Source organism: Triturus cristatus, chromosome 4_1, assembly GCF_964204655.1.
Source record: "Triturus cristatus chromosome 4_1, aTriCri1.1, whole genome shotgun sequence".
NCBI classification, from domain to species: Eukaryota; Metazoa; Chordata; class Amphibia; order Caudata; family Salamandridae; genus Triturus; species Triturus cristatus.
In genome coordinates, this window is record NC_140585.1 from 233,562,120 (window position 1) to 233,585,555 (window position 23,436).

The 23,436-nt window shown below is 42.7% G+C and overlaps 1 protein-coding gene across 3 annotated transcripts in view; it reads left to right on the plus strand.

Moving 5' to 3' along the window:
• Positions 1-11,146: 11,146 nt before the first annotated feature.
• Positions 11,147-23,436, plus strand: part of LOC146854177 (aldo-keto reductase family 1 member B1-like) — a 348,624-nt gene continuing 336,334 nt past the window's right edge. For 2 of the 3 annotated variants that reach the window (XM_085650520.1, XM_085650518.1), the window contains exon 1: positions 11,147-11,309. In XM_085650520.1, coding sequence (XP_085506646.1) covers positions 11,244-11,309 — 66 coding nt within the window. In that variant the 5' untranslated portion in view covers positions 11,147-11,243. The remainder of the gene's footprint in view (positions 11,310-23,436) is intronic. The other variant, XM_085650519.1, reaches the window with a different exon arrangement.

Sequence of the window (23,436 nt, forward strand, 5' to 3'; positions counted from 1 at the left end):
GAGCAAGGCCAGCGTGGCAAAGTGCTTCCCGCACACCTCGAACCGGCAGCTGTTGGAGAAGAATGAGGGGCCGGCGATGCCCGACATCATAGTGTCTGCATGGGTGGAGGTGGGAGGGAGATGCCCGGGGTTGATGGGGGCAAACCGGGAGGAGGGATGGGAGGCTGCGGCGGTGACAGGAGCAGCGGCATTTTTACAGCATGTCTAACATGAAGCGCAGCATTTTTACAGCATGTCTTGGCAATGTGGAATTAACGAAAACAACAACTTAAAGGCAAGCAGGAGACCTCATTTTGAGAAATGGTCATCTGCTGGTCGGGAGCTGCGCCACACAGCAGCTGCTAGTCTGGCACTACTTTCCTGACAAGGGGCGTGAAGCCCAGCTTCACATGCACTGCCGCAGCGTGCCAATAGCCCATGGGTGTTAACTTCAGAGAAAAGGTGGGAGATGCAGCAACTGTTAGCCAATTGCAGGTTACAATTCTTAAATAACACACGCAAAAGCCAATCGTAAACAAAGGGAGAGCCAGACCCCACAAAGCACATACAACAGATCGCCTGACAGGGCAAGCGCTGTTCAGAGTCTACCTAGAAATGGGGGTGGTTGCATAACTTGTTGTGTTATTGCCATTTTTGTATAAGAAGGTGAAAAGTAGCAGTATAGATGGGTATGAGCTTTTAAATTCAGAAGAAATCATGTGATATGAAGAAAATCCCATCAGATAAATGAGTTAAATGAAGAAAATTAGCTCTAAAAATGCCACCACATAAGTAATGTTGAGGAAAGAGTTAGCATATATTCCAAATAAAATTGTCCTTGCCGCTTGTGATGCAAAATGAGCAATTGGCACTGCTGTCAGAGAAATGAGACAGCTACTGTAATACTAAAATGGGTGTGAAGTCACATGTGTAGAGTGGCACCTGGCCTCCACAGTACAATGTATCACACTTTCCATAAGCAAAGGGCAGGGTGACTGCTCGAGACCACTCCACATATACCAGCAAACCAACTCATTGTGGGGTTTCTGCAGCGTAACGTCTGTGACAAGGCAGTGGACTTGGAGTTTGGGCCTCTGCGTCTGCCCTTCTGGCTGCGTCTGATGCGTGAGGGGAGGGAAACCCGCTCCTCCCCACAAAACCTGCCTGCATACCATCGGCCCTGCAGGCAGCAGCCGCATGTTTGAAGGAGGTGAGGCCCCTCCTAATATCATCCACTGCCTGGGAAAGCCCCAGTGAGGTGCTAGGGGTGCTGCTTGATTTCCCCGCAGGACACGCGGTTGGTCCTGCACAACAAACGAGCGTGAGACAGCACAATCTACTGGCAAGTAGGAGCACTATGCCCTTTTTTTCTGAGTTTTATATAGTGCAAACTTGACCCAAAGGTATCAGGTATCAGAGCGCATTACATGAGCATCAGTTGTGTTACATAATTACACATTTATTTTTGATAGGCACGGGGAGATTATGTGATTTTCCCAGAATCACAGGATGTCGAGCATCGTTGCCGAGACACGAACCCGGTTCCCCAGCTTTGAGGTCGGCAGCCGTTAGGCTACATTCTCTCCTTCTTCCCTTCTTATTCCATTCTACAGTCTTACACATGGTTAGAGAGGTGGAACGTGCAAGACTATTTTGAGGGCCCGGAAATTTTTGAGAGTGCTTCTCTGGGGGCTGTATGCCCAGTGGGGCAAAGACCGCCCACGCTATCAAGCTGCTAAGGGCTAAGCTGGTGCCCATTTGGATGCGCTCAACCTTGGGCCGGTGAAGCAGCACCCAGATTGTACCCCACAAAGGGGTGAAGGCCGTCAGTAGCCACACCGTCATCTCACCTGGTGCTGTGTCTCCCCATATGGTGACCCAGTCGTCCAGGGCTCGGTGTGACCCTCTACTCACGGGAAGCAGTTAGCACAATGTCAAAGCCGCAACAGAACCCGGCTCCACTGCCACCCACTCCCCTTGCTCACTCATGGGTTGCAGCACTGTCACCTTTCAGCCAGCTAGTGGACCCAGACACAGTGCCACCATGGTGACGCTCCTGGGTTGGACGACTGCAACATTACTCTTGTGCCCCCAGCGAAATATATGGAGCAGTGAAACGGTGACTGTTGCTTCACTTTGGAGGGACGGAACTGTAAAACATCTAACCAACACGGGTGGAGACACTGACTTTGACGCCATGGTTGCAGCTCTGAATCGGCATGTCCACTATCATCTCAACCTGGACAATGAGTGGTTTAAGCTGAGTCAGTCTTGACAAACGGAGAATGAGTCAGTGGACTTGTTCTACACATGCAACAGGAAGCTGGTAAGCACATGTGTCAACTTCGACCAGCCCAAAGAGATCCGGGCCCAGCTGATACAGGCTGAGGGTCAGCAGTCTTGAGGCAGATCACTTTGGATGCCATCCTAATTTTGGCAAAATAACACAAACTAGCTAATAGCCATGCCAATGGCATGGAGGGAGGCCTGGGGAGAGGAGTTGCTCTAGCAGTGGAGGCTCAGGGTGTAAAGGTGAAGGAAGAGCAATTGGATGCCATTCAGGACGGCCTGCTTACTCCCAGCAGCCCCAATGTGCCAAAACATCCGGAAGGGAGATGCAGCAATTGTGATTTTGAATACCAGATGCCGGGTGTCTGTACTCCCGATGAGGGCAAATGAACCACTTTGCCAAAGTGTGAAGGAGCAAAGGGCAGGAGCCATGAACAGGGTACAAAGGCAAAGTAACCACAGTTCTGTGACAGCTAATACGCCACTCTCGGTCATACCAAGCAGTGAGGAGAGCTAAGTAAAAGGTAAACAAAGAATAAACAATATTGTACATTTCACATTTGCCAAACGAGAAGCCAGATTTGCACAGTGGTGGAAGAATTTGCCCCAGCTTCTTACAGGTGCAAAAGACAGATGCAGATGTGATTTTTGGACACCCAATTGATGGTTCTCAACAACATATCAAGTTCAACACTAAGGCATTGATATCTTTAGGTTTCCTCTAATTTCCAAACCAGCAGCATTTTCATGGTTCCAATAGGTTGCACGCAGTCACAATTTTGGGCACTGCTGTAGTATCAGTATCAGTTACAACAACAGCAGCCATGCTATCACAAACCCCATAACTCCAACATACTGCAAATCTCAGCAGAGATTGTATTACTCCCAACAGCCTTCTATCTGTAGATGAAGCTCCCAATCCATCCATGTCTCAAGAGCCAAAACACATTAAAGAAAGCCTGAATCCTCACATGCATTGACCATAATTTCGTCAATCACTTCTTGACAGCATCGTGTGAGGTGGACCAATTACAGCTTATTTCCAGGTATTTCAGTTGATAACTTCAGATGAATTGGGCTTACACCTAGCCCAGTTTAGAAACACATGGAATTTGTCAGAAAATTTCTTGAGGTCCTACTGCAGAAGGAAAGCTATCACTGCCTCAGACTCTTTAAATCCCACCTATGCTGCAAAAAAGAGGTAATGACACATGATCACAGATCACAACAAAACAAAGGTTTTATTGGCAAGTTTTTGTTTCGCATGGTCACTTTTCAAGAAACTGTTCTGTTACTCCGAGAAGGATAATTCATGACATTATTGGACTTACGAGACACATACTTTCATATCCTGATACATCAAAGCATCAAAGTTTTCTGTGGTTTTTAGCAGATCGTCACAATATTACTCTATTGAATAAAGCCTGCTTAAGTGACATTCGTGCATTCGTGGATTACCTGTTGCTGGTGACCCCAAGGTCATTGGGTCTTCACTTCCCTAAAAGATTGGCTGATCAAAAACAGGTCACAGTGATGAGCCAAAGTCTCCATAAAGACCTATCTCCACCTTTTTCACAGTCCAGGGTTGATCCTCAAAAGGAAAAAACAATATTTCTCTCACCTACCAATATACAGTTCTTGTTGGTAGTGATAAGTACATCCTCTGGTAATGCTTTTCCATTGAAGGAGTGCATTCTGAGGGTGTTCACAGCCATGAAGCAACTTCTAAAGATGCATTTGAGCACTTTATGCACATAAAAAATCTCTCCTGAGAATAATGACCTCTTGGCTCCTACAGATGAGGCTAGTATAAGAAATAGATGAGCAATGGATACAGCTCACATGCTCTTGGGATGATCAAGTTCTGGTAACTCACATTTCACCTGGACCTTTTCACTGGTGAAGCCAACAGGAAATGCTGATTCTACACCAGCAGGCAATGGCGCTACCATTTTTGATAACCTCGTATAGGACATTTGCATATGCTTTTACCTTCACCTCATCCCATGAACCATCACACGGATCATGCTAAAGTTATGCCGGATCATGCTCCTCACTGTCTTGGCGAAGGCTACATTAGAAGTGATTCTGCAAAGCATCCTCATTTTTATTCTTAAGGTTCTGTCAGAATTTCACCTCCATGAGTATGTATTTCCTATTCTTTACTTCATATCTACTTACATTGATTATGAATTAGTAGTCGATATGTTGCAGATACAATAATTTTGTCAAGAGATATATTGCATATAATTAAATTACCCCACGTGTCTGTCTCTTTATGACTATTTAACCAAATGAAAGCACTTTGACTGACTGAATTATCCCACACAAACAAAAGTGGTCCTTATTGCAGGAGTACCAATTTTGAACATGAAAGATACAAAGCTGGAGTAGAAACAAGTTACTTACCTCTAACTACAGTTCTTCAATAATTTTCATGCAGCCTGCCCAATTCTGCGACTCACTTTTATAGTGTTGTGAGACTATGGGTTTTAGGACCCTTGCGGTTCTGGGTGGATTTAATAGAGGAAGTATGTAACTTGCTGGGAGGTGCTAAGGTGTGGTTAGTAACGGTTATGATGTAATCAGAGAACAGAGTGTGATTGAATGCTGATGAATAAAAACGTACAATCTAGAGCTCTGTGTGTGGCGTATTTATTTGCATGTGGCTGGGCTGGGGTGATGCTACAGCTGGTACTGAATGCAGGATCTAAGGCCCTCACTGAAACTGAAGGCCTTGCAGGGAAGCACATTCAAATGCCCACCATAAACCCACTGGTAAAGCCGAAAGAAAAGATACTGCACCGCATCATGACACAGAGCCATTATCCATGTCAATCAAATGCTAAAGGAAGTAATAATCAGGTAAGAAAGGACAAATGTACTTACCAGTATGAGCAAGGGAATTGCCACGCAAACTCTAATCGGTTGTGTTGACCAAGTCCGGTTGAGTCACCGACACGTGCAAATCGGCAAGTGGCATCCGCTGCAACGAAAAGCCTTCGGAATATGAAATGTTTAATGACTGCCGAAAGAAGCAGAAGGTACGGTGCAGCTGTGTTTCTGAAACCCACAACACTCTTTGACATCGCAAAAAAAGCAGAATATTGCCACCAGATGGACTGCACGATTGAAACGTTCAATGATTTTATAGATGCCCTAGAAGAAATAGATGATAAGAAAATCAGTTAATTACCTAAAGAACCTTGCTGGTGATGGAGTAAAAGAAGTGCTGAAGAAAATATCACAAACTGATTAAGTATCATACGGTCAAGTAAAGGAAGCATTGGAAGCCAAGCTCAATCTGATACCAAACGTCAACTATGAAAGATACATTTTCAATCAAGCATGACAGTAGGCTGGTGAAACAATGGATGGGAATGTTAAAAGACTTGACGTGCTTAGCAAGTGCTTTAGTTTAGTGAATTAAATGATGAAGAAGTCATGCGTCTCTGATTTATCGATGGCTGTCTTTCAGACTCCTTCTGAGGATACATATTAGAGAAACTATTTACAGCCACCAGGGACGACAAAATAGCAGATCAACAAGCTGCTGACATGAAAGCCAGAACAGTGAAAAGTGAATCAGCATTGGCAATGAAGAGTAAGAACAAACACTGCATTCAAGTCACTGTCTACAAAGAAGAAAAGGTTAGGTTTCGAATGTAGGTTTTCATTTCCACATGAGGACAAATGTACAGCCATAGGCCAAGCGTGTAAAGGCTGCAGTAAAGAAAAAACACTTCTTAATGGTTTGCAGAGTGAAAGAGAAACTACGTCACAACAAGAGGAGAAATGGATGCCAGAACATTCCAGAAGCATTCTTGCAGCTCCCACTCCCACAAAGCAAAAAGCAACATTAGTTATGACAAGTTAAAACCAGACAAAGCTGATCGCCATCAAGCTTATCCTACAGGAGCTCATCAACGTCATTATCAAGCACCAGTAAAGGAGATGGATGTGCACTGATGGCATCGACCAACAAACGACAGAGTCGCGTTCCACTTACAAGAAGCCGTTGAGAACGAACTAGAAACGCTGTTGAAGCATGATATCATGGAGTGCTCCACTGGTCCTGGGCATGGGTGTCGCCCATAGTGGTAGTGTTAAAAAAGGAAGCTACGCGCATCTGTGTTGATATGCGCCAGGCCAACAAAACAATCAAGAGAGAAAGACATCCCGGTCCACACATAGCAGACATGATCATGCAACTGAACGGTGCCAACGTTTTCTTCCGGCTTGTCCTGAACAAGGGATATCATCAATTTGATCTGGAAGAGAATTGCAGATACAGCACTACTTTTTCCACTCATGTTGGTATGTTCAGATACAAAAGGTTGAGTTTTGGAGCGTCGTCAGCTGCAGAAATACTTCATGATGTTATACGTTGAAGCATTCAACTTGTCAAAAATGCTTTTAATTACAGTGATGACATACTGGTATCTGCAGCAACGCAAAAAGAGCATGGCAAGGCTCTTACACAAGTGTGCCAATTAATTGCAGATGCAGGTCTTACTTGAAAGCAGCATATTTTGAGTTTCAGAAGATCAAACTCAAATTCTTTGGGCACAGATTTTCTGATGGGGGAATAATTCCTGACACAGATAAAGTGAAAGCATTGTCAGCTACTTGCCCCCCGGAAGATGTCACCATGCTGCGATGCTTTTCAGGCATGGACAGTTATTGTTCAAGGTATATTTGTGATTTTGCTACTGTAAAGGCCCCATTGAAAGAGATGAAAAAATGAAAAGGCATGGTAAACTCAAAGACATGTCCATTTTAAATCTAAGGAAATTAAGTATATTATATTTGGTGAATTTTATAAATTAACCTTATAAATAACTATTAGCTGTTTTGCAGTGTTAAAAAGCATTACGACCTAATGGTGGCACTCAGAAATCAAAGTATGAAGAAACATTTATTGACATAGTAATAGCGTGTCACGCTGCATATTAACATTATAACAGGATGTCACACAGTGTATTAAGATTGTAACAATGTGTCACACTGCCGTAAATGTTGCCCTTACACCCTGGGTCCGATAAAAACAAAAGGCTAACCCAATATGCAACGTGTTTTATTGTATTTTCATTGTAAGAGCGTCACAGTGCCGTTAAAGTTGTCCTTACGCCGCATGGCCGAAAAAACATAACTCCTCCTCTGTTGTTTTAAAAGCATAACTTGTTATTAATCATGGTTTGTGCGTGCCAAGCAAAAAATACAAAAAGAAAAATTAAGTTGTTGCAAGTACAAACAAACCTTTTGCAACAGTATGGAATGCTGAAGTCAAAGTACAAAGAAACATGTATTAGCATAGTAACAGGGTGTTACGCTACATATTAACATTATAATAGTATGTCACACTGCATATTAAGATTGTAACCGCGAACTTAAGCACATTTAAAAAATATCATCTCCCCGGCACTGAAAATTAATTTTTTTGTAAAATAAAGCAGATGTTTTTTAAAAATTACTGATTGACGTGGCATGGTGAAGTGAAACCTGTGTGCGTTCAAAATGTCACGGTGCAGTTAAAGGTGACCTTACCCCTTGTGGTCGAAAATAATATAACGCAAACACAACATGGTATGCATTGTGCTTGTTTAATTAAAATTAAAGGTCACCGAAACACAGTCTAAAAGACATTTTAATGGGAAAAGCTAAGTAGCGTGGCACAGTGAACAGAAAACTGTGTGCGTTCAAAATGTGACGAGCAAAAATATTCTTATATTAAATTAACCCCACAATGTGATGAGTAGTAGTTTTGTGCTATGTTTTACACACATTTCACTCTAACTGAATTTACGTTTCTTCAATAATAAACCAATGCTGTGCTACAGTATGGCTGGCAGCAAACATTTTTAAAACATATAGTGAAGTGCATTTCTTTTGTTAAAGCACTATTAGATTGTGTTAATCAGCATAAGAATGTAAACATTTGGCTGGGATTTCACGATGCACTGTGACATTGAAATGCATTTTGTTAAACACATGTTCTGTTTACTGTCTGGGTACTAATTGCAACTCTACAAAAGATGGCGACGCTATTAATCTTCAAAGGTCGTCCAACAGGAGTGCCAAACAGGATACTCAAGGCGCTTACCAACACAAAACAAATATTAGCATGTGTCTATTCTGACCAGTTTTCCTTACTAAAAAGCTAGGTATCCATACATGACTGTATTGCTAAAGCAGTGTCAAATAACAAGCTGCACTTAAATTGAAAATATTGATAAAAAGGCCACCAAAGCACCAATGTAAATTTGATGTTTTAAAAGCATAAATTGTAATTAATCATGGTTTGTAATCAAGATTCACAATTTTGATTTAAGTTGTTGGAACTACAAACCACCATTTTATAACATTATAACAACATGTGTAGGTGCAGTTTAAGGTGACCTTGCCCACTGTGAACAAAAATAGTATACCACAAGCACAATATTGTATGCATTGTTGAAGTAAATGTAAAGCTCACCGAAATACAGTAAAAAACACATTACAATATGGAAAGCTGAACTAAAAGCTGTGTGCGTACCAAAAGTAAGGAAAGAAAGTATATTGTACTTGGTGAATTTTATAAATTAATATTATAAAGGCCTATTAACTGTTCTGCAGCATTAAAAAGCATTCCGACCTTATGGTGGTGTGGGGAAATCAAAGTACAAAGAAACATTTATTAACATAGCAACTGCATGTCATGCTGCATATTAACATTATAACAGGATGTCACACTGTGTATTAAAATTGTAACAGTGAGTCACACTGCCGTAAAAGTTGACCTTACACCCTACATCCGAGAAAAACAAAACATAAACCCGATATGGAATGCGTTTTATTGTATTTACATTGTAATAGCATGTCACAGTGCAGTTAATAATGCCACTACATCGTGTTGCCGAAAAAAAAAATAACGCCTCCTCTGTTGTTTTAAAAGCATAACTTGTTATTACTCATGGTTTGTGCATGCCAGGGCATCAACATGCACCCAAAAAATGTAAGTTGTTGCAAGTATGAACAAACCTTTAATAACATTATGGTATGCGGAAGTCAAAGTACAAAGAAACATGTATTAACATAGTAACAGTGTGTTACACTGCATATTAACATTATAACAGCATTTCACGATGTGCATTAAAAATTGTAATAGTGAACTTGAGCACATTAAAAAAATATTACCGACTTAGCAATGAAATTAACATTTTTTGTAAAATAAATCAGAATTTTGTTTTATTACTGATTAACATGGCACGGTGAAGTGAAAGTCGTGTGCGTTCAAAATGTCACGGTGCAGTTAAAGGTGACCTTACCCCCTTACCCACAAACACAAATCGTATGCATTGTACTTGTTTAATTAAAATTAAAGGGCACCGAAATACAATCTAAAAACATTACAATTGGAAAAGCTAATTAGCATGGCATGGTGCACAGAAAACCGTTCACATTCAACATGTGATAGTGCAGTTAAAGGTAACCTTACCCCCTGTGGTCAAAAATATTATAATGTAAACACAACATTGTATGTGTTGTATGTGTCTAATTAAAATTAAATGTGACCGAAACACAGTCTAAAGAACATTACATTTGGAAAATATAATTAGCGTGGCATGGTGAACAGAAAACAGTGTGGATTAAAAATGTGGCGGTGAAGTTAAAGGTAACCTTACCCCGTGTGGTGGAAAATAATATAACGCAAACACAGCATCGTATGGATAGTACTTGTTGAATTAAAATTAAAGGTCACCAAAACAAAGTAATAAATAAACATTAAAATCAGGAAAACTAATTAGCATGGCACAGTAAACAGAAAACTGTGTGCATTCAAAATGAAAGGAAAGAAAGTACATTTTATTTGGAGATTAAAAAATAATATAAACTAAAGCGGAGTTAAATAATAATACCTCCTCTGCAGCGTCACAAGTTGCAACGGTAGAACATATATTGCCTCCTAAAGACAGTACAAATGAGTAAGGGTTGCAGAAAGCAGACACCATGTCGTGCTTACAGCAGCAACTACAAACAACACATTATTTAACTAAATAAAGCTCAGTCATTTTTAATGAAAGCTACAGAGTAAGGACACATGTTAAAGGAGCTGTCCTCATGGTGGTAACAATTGAACAGTGGGAGGTACTAAATAAGGAACAAAGGAGGGACTGCTAATAAAATAAACCAATTAAATAGAAAGAATTCCTAAAGACACTAAAAGGAGCCAATAAAAGACAGGGGCGGAACAAAGGCAGTGCTTAAGCCCATATCCTGAATAAATCATGTCTTGAAGAGACAGCGGAAGCGCTGCCTAGGCGAGACCTAAAAAGGCAAACTGCAAAGTGATATTTCCCATAAATGAAAGTTATTATGTATACAATCTGCATTCTGGGAATGGAACTTCCAAAAATATGACATCACGAAAATGTCACATGACAGTGCCAGTGATACTGCTACTGACGCAACTTTCCAAGCCAATGTTTTTTAATACCAAAAAGTAGTCAGTCTGCAGCACCCGTTCACAGAAGTACATAAAGGGGTTGCAGGTTTACTACCATCTTTGTAAATCAATCACTATATATCTTTAAGTTCCTGATAAAAAAAAGAGGTAACATTGGGATTAGGTGAAACAAAAACAACACAGACATAGAAGAGCCGACTAAGGGCCCGCAGGCCCATCTACCAATCAAAAAATGCATTTTGTGGGGAGGGGGCGGGGGTCCCAACTCAAACAAACACTCCATCCCTCGAAGCTATGCTCCTGAGTATTGCACCACCGGTAAGCACATCATGCAGTTTTCTGACTTGCTCAGTCCACAGCCGTCTGGCCAAACAGAAGCCTCCAAGTCCCCAGCCAATCTAAGGACGGAGTTTTGAGGTGTGCCGCGCGCTAGTTTAAGAGTCCGTAGAGCTCGCGCTACCAACCTTGCATCTTACTCGCACCTCCTTGACAGAAGTTCGTCTCCAGAAGAGCTGCCTCGCGACCTGTCATGGCCACCTGCGTGCAGCTGAACACCGGGGCTCTCATGCCAGCGCTGGGGCTGGGCACGTTGAGGGTACGTGGAGGGTAAAGACGGGGCTTAAAATGTTAATAAGCATGGGTCAGGCAGTTCACACGATGCGCATGGCTGGCACGTGTTCGGATAGCTTATTTGTGACAGTTCTATGGTTCCAGCGTGTGAAAGAGTGACATACTGCTGTATGTGTGACGCCTCGAAAGACGTGCTCGTCAGTAAAACAAGTAAATGTCTGGTATTTGTGGTCCTGTATTCTAGTACTGTAGTCTGTAGCCAGAAATATAGCACAATAAACATACCCGTAAAAACAAGCCTCACCTGTTGGTGGTACCGAGGTTTGTTAACAGTAGAAAAGAATTAGTAATTAAAAACGATTTTGTTGTGAATTAGAATTGAAAATGTTTGAATTCTGAAAATATTAGGCTGTTATTTAAACATTACTGGGTCACAATCATCTGCAGTTTCTTTCTCTTTTAGCCACTTTCATTCTTTTGCTCCCCACGTTTTTCTAATTGTCCATATGCATATCTCACAAGTAATTCATCACTGTCTTTATTCTTAGTCCTTGTGCATGTGCCTGGCAAATTGGTTGACAGAATGCAGCGTCTGACGATTTAAAAAACTACACAAACAGTCAATATTTGGTAAAAGCAAAGAGAACTCGGGAATGCAAGGAGATAAACACGTGAAAAGTAAATAGGGTCTGAATCTGAAACGCATTACTTTAAGGGTGTTACAATCATGTCTGCGTAACTTCAATGTATTCCCCATCACGGTGTCGGACTTTCCCCCTTGGCAGTAGGCTGCCCTCAGTGTAGAGCTACGAGCCCTCCTTCGCTCACAGGCTGCTGGAGATAATTATACGGCTGCCCAGGACGCGCCGGATGCCTACCTGGGATGGAGCCCTCATGGCGAGACAAATGCAGTGTCCGATTCCGGATCGGATGCAGGAGGGTGGGGGCAGGCTGACCAGATGTCACGGATGTCACTGGAAAGTCCAGGCTTTCGGAGGTCACATTTTTTATTAAATACATGTCTCGGTTTTTGAGATGAGGGTTGAATGATGCTGAGTAGCAGCGTTGAAACGTTGACCCCAGCCTCGGATGGGCAGGGCGGGCAGTCGGCCATTGCCCGAGGGGCCCGAAGGAAAGGGCAGCTGGTGGGCCGGTTTTTCAGCTGTAGATATAATCACATTTTCCTGGACCGGCTTGGCCGCTGAGTCTGACCTTAAGGAGCCCTAGAAGTAAGATCGGAGCTCATTATAGGCAGGTTCAGATAGTACTAATAAGATCATTGTCTTGTGCAGTAGAAGGGGCCAAAGAGCAGGCGCGGCATGTGGTGGGTCTCCACCTGTCCAGAGCCCCTCAGACTGACAGTGAGGCCACTGGGAGCGGCTGTGCTCTCTTTGAGTGTCAAAACAGATCTTAAATCTCTCCTCTTCCAAAGACACTTCCAGGATTCATTCGACCCTCAAGGCCACCTGGCATTTACTTGAGCTCAATGTTGTAAATATGTATTCTATACCTGTAATTGCCTAATTTTGTCACCTCTTATTTTATTTTTACTTTTTCAATTATCCTGATTGTATTTGTAACTTGTTAGTGTGTAAATCTCCTTATGTAACATACTTGGTTCTATTGTAAAGCGCTCTGGCACCTTTGGGTAAAGTCGGCGCAATATAAAACTGCATTAAATAAATAAATAAATAAAGTGTCACAGCCAGCACTAATGTTACCTGGGGTGTGGGAAAGGGGGCTGTGCAGGGAGGCAGATCACCTGCGATGACCACACAAAAGGCTCTAGACACAGATGAGTCACAGGTGACTACTGCCATCTCGTCATCTTAAAAACTGGGGGGGTCTCCTGTTGAGCACCGAACGAAAATACAAAATAAAGCAAATAACCAGAATGAGCAAAACGAAAAAATGCTTTTGACATCACAAAACAATTATTCTTTTATTTTTAATATCACTGAAAACGTTCATTCGGGACCAAAATGACAAAGGGGAGGGAGGATAGGCGTGGCTGGACAGTAACAAAATGGACTGAGTGAGTCTTTTGCCTGGAGTTCTGGAAACCTGGTGCCCACAATCTACAAAATGGGACCCCGACACTGATTATGCAGACAAACGGCTCTCTGTTTTGTAAACAAAGAGAAGAAAGTTGCAAATTCTATAGTCTATTTTCTCCAGCCTGACCAGATATGAATATTCATCTGTTTAATGTTCGTCCTGTTTGTAAACATATGTGAAGCTTGTGATCATCTACATCGGTTGAAGTGTGGGAACAGTGATCATGAGCGCAGTGGCGGCGGGGGCTCGTGCCTGCAGGGGTGAGCCCAGAGGTGAGGCTACAAATAACAAAACATTCTGCAAATTTTTTGTTGGCTTTTCCCCTTCAGGCAAATGCATATAAAATAATACAAACACCTAAATGGAAATTAAATACAAGGTAATATAATCTTTGGGAAATCCACTCTGTTGCGTAATGAAAGCTCAGTTGGTTGATGTGATCACAGCAGATGCCTGTGTGTTTAACCAGACAATCACCGAATTGAATCCTGCTTGCTGTAGTGGGGAATAGTGACATGTATCTATAGTCCTGTGAGCTTCCCAGCCTGCGACTGAAAGCACTGTGAATATGCAACTCATTATTTTAAAATTGTATTGCACCCACTATAAGATAGGTTGTAACAAATTGTGCAAAAAGATTTACCTTCCAAAATGTATATTATTTAAGTATCACACACCCCAGATGCACTTAGTGCAAACCTTTTCTAGGTCTTGCATAGACAGTGCATGCAAGGCATGTATTTTGCTATCAGTAGGCTTGGAGGCCTCCCATTACTTACCATTGGTTGGTATCATTGTCACTCTCAAATTGCTTACATCTCACTGGTCAGCTCTGCGGTTGACACTTCCTTTTCTTGTGTGTGGCACTCCCCTGGAGCATGGGCAAAGTACCTGTGTCCTTCCACTGCTTGCGATTTTGGGAACTATTTCTTTTTTCTTTTTGTTGATGCACTCTACACAGTGCATCTTTTGTAGCTGGCTCTGTTCTGCTTTTCTCCCCTGGCTGCTCCTTCCCACTCTTCCTTAGTCAAGTGTGTGAGTAGGCTTTTACTTTATTCACCATGGAGGAAATGCTGCAGAATCAGGGATGAAACTGTTCAGTTTGCCTGTGTGATTTATTAACAGCCTCCAGTAGCTCATAGTAATAAAGAGATTAATTAACAGCTGTAGCCTTAGAATGCCCAGAGTCAGGGGCTGCAGGAATTCGTGTCTCTGTTGCAGTACTTGTTTACTCAGGCTTCAAAGCCTACATGTACTTTACTGTTTATGTTTATAAATCAAAAATAGGGTTAATACATGTACAAAACTTTAATTCATTCTGCCGCAAAGGTGGTGTGACACTTATCAGGTGCTTGACGAAACAGAAAAACAAAGCGGTGACTTCTTTACAGGAATGTCTTACACCAGTCTTTCAAACAAGTACAGCACAAGTCCGCCTGCCTTGCACTAGCTCCACGTGAATCCTTCAGCCAGCCCTTAAAGAGATCATCCTCGTCTTTTTTCAAAAGGAGAAACTGCCCCAGCACTACATGTGTCTTATCAAAGCCTAACTCTTGCAATCTTGTCCTAGCACTTCTCCAATGCAAGTGCTGTAACAGTCTTTTCGCCCATGGGCTCAGACACAAACCGCCTGATTTGGATCTTGGCGGATCGGGTCTCACCGTCGCTTTTTTGACTATCCTCCTGCCTGCCATATTTAGATGTTGTCGGGCCTATGGCCCAAAGACCACCCTAGTCCTGCTGATCCCTCCAGAATCATCCTCCTGCCACGTCTGCATCATAGCCAAAAGCGGCTGTGGGAAGGAGTCCGGCCAAGAAGACCGCAGAGCCGATTACGATGTTCCTTTCCATCGAGGCAACTGTGGTAAGAGCACCTCCATATTCGAGTTGACAGAATCGAAGAAAAAGAGGTGAAATCTTGCCGTTTTTGGGTTCCCACTTCTGTTTCCATTTTGAAGCCCATCATACAGGTCCTCCCTGTGCTGCTACTACTTGGCCACATCGCTAGGCCACCCTGTTGTTGCCAGAATCTGTGGGTGTACCTTCAACAGCGTGCATATGTTGTGGGTATGAAATGTCATATGTTTATAAAAGTGCATTACACATAACCTACATGTACATATTGACAGATCCATAACATATATGTGTATTGAGATTATGATGAGTAGTACTTACCTGTCTCCACACCCCCGCGGCCTCACACGGTCAGGTCTCTGCTGCCAGGACACCGCCTGCACAACAGGAACATCAAAATCGACTCATCATAATCCCACTGGAGTACTGTCAGCCAGCGGAGAACTCCTCTGCGGCGGACCGCAGTCTGTTGACGACACATCTAAATACGGCGGTCACTTTCAGCTCGATGGAGTACTTGGAACCGCCGCAGCGGCGGGACGATGGTAGCCCTGTCAAGAAGATCTAAATCAGGCCCAAACTCTGTGTTTTTGTGATAAGGAGACATTTTACCATGCTCTGTGGAGAGTTGTGTTTAATGTAAAGCAGACAACAGAGAAAGTCTAGGTATACAAGTGCTGTGTGGATAAATGTGCTCTCCACAATCAACCTGATCTCTCCAACACCGATCCGTTCCCACATGAGCAGCATCTTCCCAGTGTGAGCACAAGCATGCAAGACTGCGCACAAGACGCCTATATGCAAACTACCCTCTTTCCACACCTTGGAACACTGCTCATGATTCAATTTGAACTTGTTTCATATCCCCTTGTCTAGCTGATCAATCAATCAATCAAATTCATATTTGTATAGTGCTGCTAATCACCCCTGAGGGTATCTGGGCGCTGTGTTGCTGGGCTCAACCGAAAAGCCAGGTCTTGAGTCTCTTCCTGAATCCTAAAAGACACACAATTGATGGACGGAATGCTTAACAAATTAAGACATTCACCCCCAGGATCTGGGTTAAATCCATCATTCTTTTGCTCACCATGCCACCCCAGTTTAGACCTGTCCATATGCAAATCAGCCTTGACCCTGTGCCCCATGGGAACAGTCCAGCCCGAACTGCCAAGCCAGATCCTCCCTGGACCGGAAACAAGCATCCTAGGACCGGTTTCGGGCTTTCAGCCCTCATCAGCCAGGATAGCTTGATTCCCGTGGCACAGTGAGCCCGGGACCCACGTCTGGGCATACCCGGCGCACATAGGGCGTGAAAGCAAAAGACATACAATTGATGGACGGAATGCAGAACAAATCAAGACATTCACCCCCAGTCAAGAGATCTGGGTTAAATCCATCATTCTTTTGCTCACCATGCCACCCCAGTTTAGACCTGGCCATATGCAAACCACCCTTGACCCTGTGCCTCATGGGAACAATCCAGCTTGAACTGCCAAGCCAGGTCCTCCCTGGAATGGAAACCAGCATCCCAGGACCGGTTTCGGGCTTTCAGCCCTCATCAGCCATCAAAGCTTGATTCCAGTGGCACAGTGAGCCCAGGACCCATGTCTGGGCATACCCGGCGCACTTAGGGCGAGAAAGCAAAAGATACACACACTCTTCCTGAATCCTGCCAGTGAGGGTGATGTACAGAATTGGAGGGGAAGGCCCTTCGACGACTTAATGGCGAGGTAGGAGAAGGAACGGCCTCTGCTGTGGGTTCAGCTATTGTGCTGTGTCTGTGCGAGGGAGGCGGAGCGAAGGTCTCTGGATGGTTGATGGAAGTTCAGGCGGTGGTTGATGTATGCTAGTCCTAGGTCTTATAGGGCTTTGTAGGCATATGTCAATATTTTGAATTGTCATATTTTCTGGAAGGGGAGTCAGTGGAGGTTAATGAGGTGTGGGGTGATGTGGGTGTATTTGAGCAGGATGAGCATGAGTCTGGCCTTGGATTTCTATAACTGTTGTTCTGTTTTCTTCTTCAAATGCCTGTGTTTTTTAAATCATCCTGTCTGTGCCATCTGTATTTAAAAAGCGTTCTCCCTGTAGACTCCTTATCTCATTGGAGCAGCTGCAGTCTGAATCCATTACACCTCCTAAATCAGCAGCTCTGCCTGGAACGGTTTACATCTTGTACTGAAGGACATCTGCAATATTTTCCAAGCCAATTTCGTCTCCATTGAGCCTTTCCCCAATTTGGTTACAGCTTATTTTTCACATTCGGCTTTGATTAATAAAAGGTGTACACTGTTTATTCATCGTAGAAGCCAACCTTAGCATTTACAGTCATGAAGTATTGTGACTTTCAGGATAGCCATTTAAAATAACTGCACATACAATAAGTGTACATTGAATGCAGTAACATAGGCAGTGAGTATCCTGAACATCTTCTATGGAACTGGCCTTCCTGGATCTATTTTGGATGTCCCTGCATTAATGTGTTGAAAATCAACTTAATGCCAGTAGTGTGGACATCTCATTCTGTGTTTCAAGTCCTGGCTTTTTCGCAGCGGGTCTGCTCAGGAACAGAACTATGCTTGGGACCATAGAACATCAGCATGTAGGGACTAAGTCACCACACTACCTCAGTATCTGTGAATTGGCACCCCAGAGGACACAGCACTCTCGGCCCTCTCAGGGATTGTGGTAACAGGACACAGCCTATCGCTCTCTCCCTTGTACTTGTCCACAATAAGATAAACAAGAAATACAAAGGAAGTTGAGAATATTTATTTAAACTATTGTGCTATAAGATGCAGTATTTGCACCACAATTAGAAAGCAAGTGAATACCACAAATATCATTAGCATGGTTAACAAACCAGAGACCATAAAATGCCCTGTCATATTATAAAACAGATTAGCCTACCCCCCTCACAATTTTCTAATGAAGCTAAATGATTATATATTATAGATCTCTGGGATTAGTGGTGGACTCCGTACCTTTACATACATTGGTGGATATCTACATCTCAGCTGAGGCAGCACTCTTGCTTCAGGACCTTCGATCAGTGTCTATTTTTTCAGAACCCTTGTCCTCTGTTACATGACTAGTGGTGTGTGTTCACAAACAGCAGCTGTATTTTCTTGCTATGTCTAAGTGCTAGTGCCTGACCACAGAAAATAAAAAAGGGGCATTGTTATTTGACCTTGTCTAGTATGTTCAGACTAAATTCCAGGAAAATAATAAAATGTGCAGGTTTTATGTGAAAATATAATGTGGCACAAAAACAAAAATGTTATGGAGTAACATGTTCAAAAATAAAGCGGCCTAACATGCGCTCAGTTAGGCTAACATAGAGAAAATTATATGTGCCATGCAGGAAACACACAACACACTCCCTTTGGTCAGGCCAATAGCACAGAAAGATGAAATATACTTGAAAGACAATCAAACTCAAAACATGGGTTGTAAAAGCCAAATTCTGAAATCGTTCAATAATGAAATGGCAATTTGAAAAAAATGATCGAATCATGGTGGTTTGGAGGTATCCATTGTGTCACTCACCCAGGGCCGGCTCTAGGGCAGTGCAATAGGTGTGACCGCACGGGGCGTTGACTTGGGGTGGGGGCGTCATTTTTGAAAATGTGTATTAATATTTTAAAAGCACCTGCTGCCTAGTTCCTGGCCTCCAGCAACTTTCAAACATCACTTAAAATGTCAAGAGAAGTCCGGTGATTAATCGTCTTCCTGGAAAGAGACCGGAGGTTTGTCTAGTGGAAGTTTTGGCTCATCCTAAGGTAGCGCAGAGGGTTAAAATGCCTGCTGCTAAGAACGTGTACCATGCAGATAACAAAGTGCATATAATGTAAATAGGTCAGTGAGTTACTGCTTCTGTAAGAAAACTCCTTTTGCTACTTATCGTTTATAAGTCAAAATTCTAATATAGAACATTGAGCTATTAACTGTCACCCTAAAGCTGCTGCAAACTGCAAGGTATGTGTTAGAACTATATTTTTTTTTGCCCAGTCTTTCATTATCCTAATCTTGTGAAAAAGGTTCATTTGGGTAGAAAACAACTCTTATTATGAAAGAGAACCCCTAACAATGATGTTTCGTTTTAAATACTGAATTTGTGCCTTTCCTGAATAAGAACTTTCACCATATTGCCTACCAGTATCGATGACATGTCACTCCTACATTACACCTTGTCGTACTGTTTGATGTAACATTTCCTATCAGGTGCGCAATGCCCATTGGGCTGAAAGGGCTTCAGCCCCCCCGTCGTGTTTGGCAGCCCGGGCTGAGACAGCTTCCCAGGCACACACACAGCCACATCCGAGTACTTCACAGGTCTTTAAAAGACCATTTACTTGTTAACGAGGCTTTGTTGTTTTTTCACCCCTTCTTAGAGCCTCTGCATCTCCACTCTGACTATCGCTGGAAGAATTAGCCCCCCCTGAAATTTTTAGTAGCCCCCCCAAATGTGGCTCGGGTTGCGCCTCTGTTTCCTATACACTGATTTACACACATAAGATTGTCTCTGTGCAATGTGTGTGTGGTGTAAAGTGCTGACACCTTACACTGGTATGAGGGGTGCTATAAAACTAAATGAATCTGAGAGACAGTGGTTATGGAGACTTGAGAGGCACTGTTAATGGGTGCTTGTGAGGGAATCTGTGGCAAAGGTGGTCATTGGGGGGGGTGCCAAAAGACATTGTCGCACAGGGCGCCACCAGCGCTAAAGCCGGCCCTGCACTCACCAATTCATAGGATAAGGACTCCATTTACTAGTCTGACTCCGCAAATGATGATTGATTAACAGCCCAAGTCACAAGATTCAAGGAACAGACATGATCCTCTGTCCCAGCAGATGCTGGAATAATTATCGGCCAACCTGTTGAGCCTGTATTCTGGGATCCATGCGCCGATGTGTATATTTTCTCCCATGTGAGTGACTGAAACTTCGCATTGTGGAGAAGCCGCAAACCCAGGGGGCAGTCCTGGAAATGGGTCACTAAGGGACTCATTAGCAGTTCAATGTCCAAGGCAGCGGGTGTCTGCGAATATCCAGGGCCCATTCAAAGGGGCACCAGCGGCACTGGAATACAGGTTGTACACAGGTAAACCAGGCAGGTGGGAATGTTAAGGACCAGTCGAGATCCAGCTCCTGCAGTATAAATATTCCAAAAATCAGAGGCATACACTCATGACACTATTAGAGCAGTTGTAGGCCAAAAGGGCCCACATAAGGAACATCTATTTCGGAAGAGTAAAAACATGGTGAGAATGCTGCAAATGAGAACTAACAGCAGCGGAAATCCTCTGAATGCACTGGAAAAAATGGAATGGAAAAAAGCCAGTATTATTTCAAAAACAGTTTAAAATGAACTGGCGAGGCCTGATCAGACAACCTAAAAAAAGTGTGCGAGACCGGCCGTACTAGAGGCATTAAACATTTGATGCACTAATTCACTGAAATGCAAGGAAAGGTTTGTATTTAACAATGACTGAATTTTACTAGAAGTTCTAGCCACCTGCAATTCGAAGGTTTCGTGAGCAGATGTGAGAGATACTTCGGGGCTGTAGTACAAGGAAGTGGCGGAGTGAGGCGTTAGCCATCATGGCCAAACGCCTAACTCCGCCACTTCAGAAACGCAAGAATGCAGCACATTTACAATGATATGGTGCAACCTTGCATTTCCCCCTGCACTGGCACTACACTTAGCAGTGTAGTACCAACGCAGGCACCCTTGCACCATAGTGGAGGGTGTCCGCGTGCCGGGTAAGGATTATTTATGTACAGGAAGGTGCCCCTTCCTGTAAATAAACAATCTTTAAATGCCATTTTGTCACTTCTATGTGTGCTGCTTAATGCTGCGCGCATGGAAGTCACAAAATGTCATTTTTTAAAAAGATTGTTTATGTGCAGGAAGGGAGACCTTCCTGCACATAAACAGAAGGGGGACCTTCCTGCACATAAACAATCTAAGGCATTTTGCTTTTTTCATGTGTGCTGCACACGGCAGCACATGTGGAAAAAGCAAAAACGAGGTGAAATAAAGCATTTCTACTTGTTTCGCCAACTTAAGGCCAGGTTTTCCCTGGTCTTAATTTTGGCGCTGCCTCCTATTTATGCTGCCCTTGTAAATAGAGGGCAGCGTCAAATTCAGTAACTGTTGCGATGGAACGCCCACCGCAACACCCACTGCCAACCCGTTTCACGCTAAGCATAGCGTGAAAGTGGACCTTATTTACAAGGCAGCGTTAAGCCACGTTGGGTAGCTTAACGCTGCCTTGTAAATAAGGCAAAGCCCTTATCGCCACCAAAACGTCTCTGAAAGGGACTTTGTGATGGCTGTAGGGGTTTGTACATATGCCCCTTCATGTTAAAACAATAATGCTTTGAGACTGCTAAGCTTGTTAAAATATGTCTTCAAAATAGGAATGGAAGGCCACAACAAGCCATCTACAATCCCATGCGGAGTGGGAAACAAAACAGTGTTGCAACAAGTGATGAGCTGGGAAACTGGCAAAATATAGGGCACTCCAGCTCGCATTCCGCAGCAATCTTGATTGCTAAGCATTAAATAACTCCCATTTGAAAGGACCAAAATAAGGGAAATAATTGCAGAATCAGAATTATTTTTAAATAGCAAGCCAAACTTGGCGCTGAAGTATTACAAGAACCAAGGATTTTAATATATTTGCAAATAAGTGAATGTCCGACAGAAGAGTTGCATTCTTCTCCAGATAGGAAAACTTTCCTGCCGGCCCGTTCACAACGATATGTAAAGGGAAGTGACCATAATTTGTGTATGAAGCTGCTTCCAAAGGGTTCTTATCTACCAACGGGAAAATGTTTCATGCAAGTGGTGAACTAAAATGTAGAGATAGGCAAAGAAATAACGCCGTGTATTAACCATACAGCTGAAGGTGTGTCAGCTATGGTGAATGGAATTAATTTGAATTTTTCTAAATGCAGCATAGTGTAAATAGTGTAAGTGCGTCTTTCATTGCCATCCGTTGTTGTTTGCGTGTTAAATTGAAAGGCAAAAATAGACTACTGGAATTCAGGTAGAGCCATGGTATGCGTCCATTCTTCAGTGCTTGAAGGGTCCAGATAAACTGTATGATAGATCTAATTGACTTTGCCCATGACACAACGTTGACAGATCACTTTGCATACTATCAATAATGGATGATACAATGTTATTTAAATTATAAATATGAGAAAACAACATATATATACTATTATCAACAGCAGCAAGTACTTTATCCAAATTATCTTGCTCAATTTGTCTTAAACGTGCAGCAGCTTTCATCTGGGATACTTTCCAAATGGAGATGGGGGACCCAAAACAAAATCTGATAAATTCATGTCCTCGGATAGTAGAGAAAGATGTTGATTCACCGCAGACAGTGTGGAATGTTCCAAGCATTGTTGGCACAACTTTCCCACTGAATATGTGGCAACAATACCAGAATGTTGTGAATGTGAATATAGGGGAACAGGTTAGCTTGATTTGAACCCAGGTGCATAATTAAAAAAATAAGTAATAACCACTCATTAGGACCTGAAAGCATGTAATTGAATGTACCATTCTGCACCATGCTATTTAGTTGTTCTTCAGTGTAATTTGTCAAATTTTGCCAATTATCAAAGCAGGCAATAGAGAAATTTGTCGGGACATTTCTTTCTTTCATTTTTACCAAAACTCAGGCATGTACTCTACTGTATGGAATCACTCAAGAAGATCATTTGTGCGTGAATTAAGCATGCTTAAGCAAAGGTTTCCGTTCCCTGCTCCTGCCAAAAAAATTCTCCCCAAATCAATTTTAAGTCAATTGCATTTTTTCAGTAATCACAGCATTTAAAGGCTAACTCATTAACAAAAGAAGCTGTATATATTTGTCTGGTCTGTGTTAGCATGTATTTTCTTGGTGGGGAGGGAACTAGTCTAAATAATATGACTTGGGGCCTAAAGTGTCATAGCCTGTAAAATATGTGAATTTGTCTTAATGTGTTTTAGAACTCCCTTGTGGGGGAGTTGGAATATGTTCCCATTGTGTTTAATTGAAATGTGGACATTGACTACGGGTTCTTTGTAGAAAATGATATCCATAAAGATAATAACAGAACATATCAGCATAGTTCACAGAATTAAGGTATAGGTCCTCTTTTTCAAAATCAGTATAATACTCCACCTCTGAAAGCATAGAATGTACAGTTTCAACATCCAAATCACCCGAATGTAACC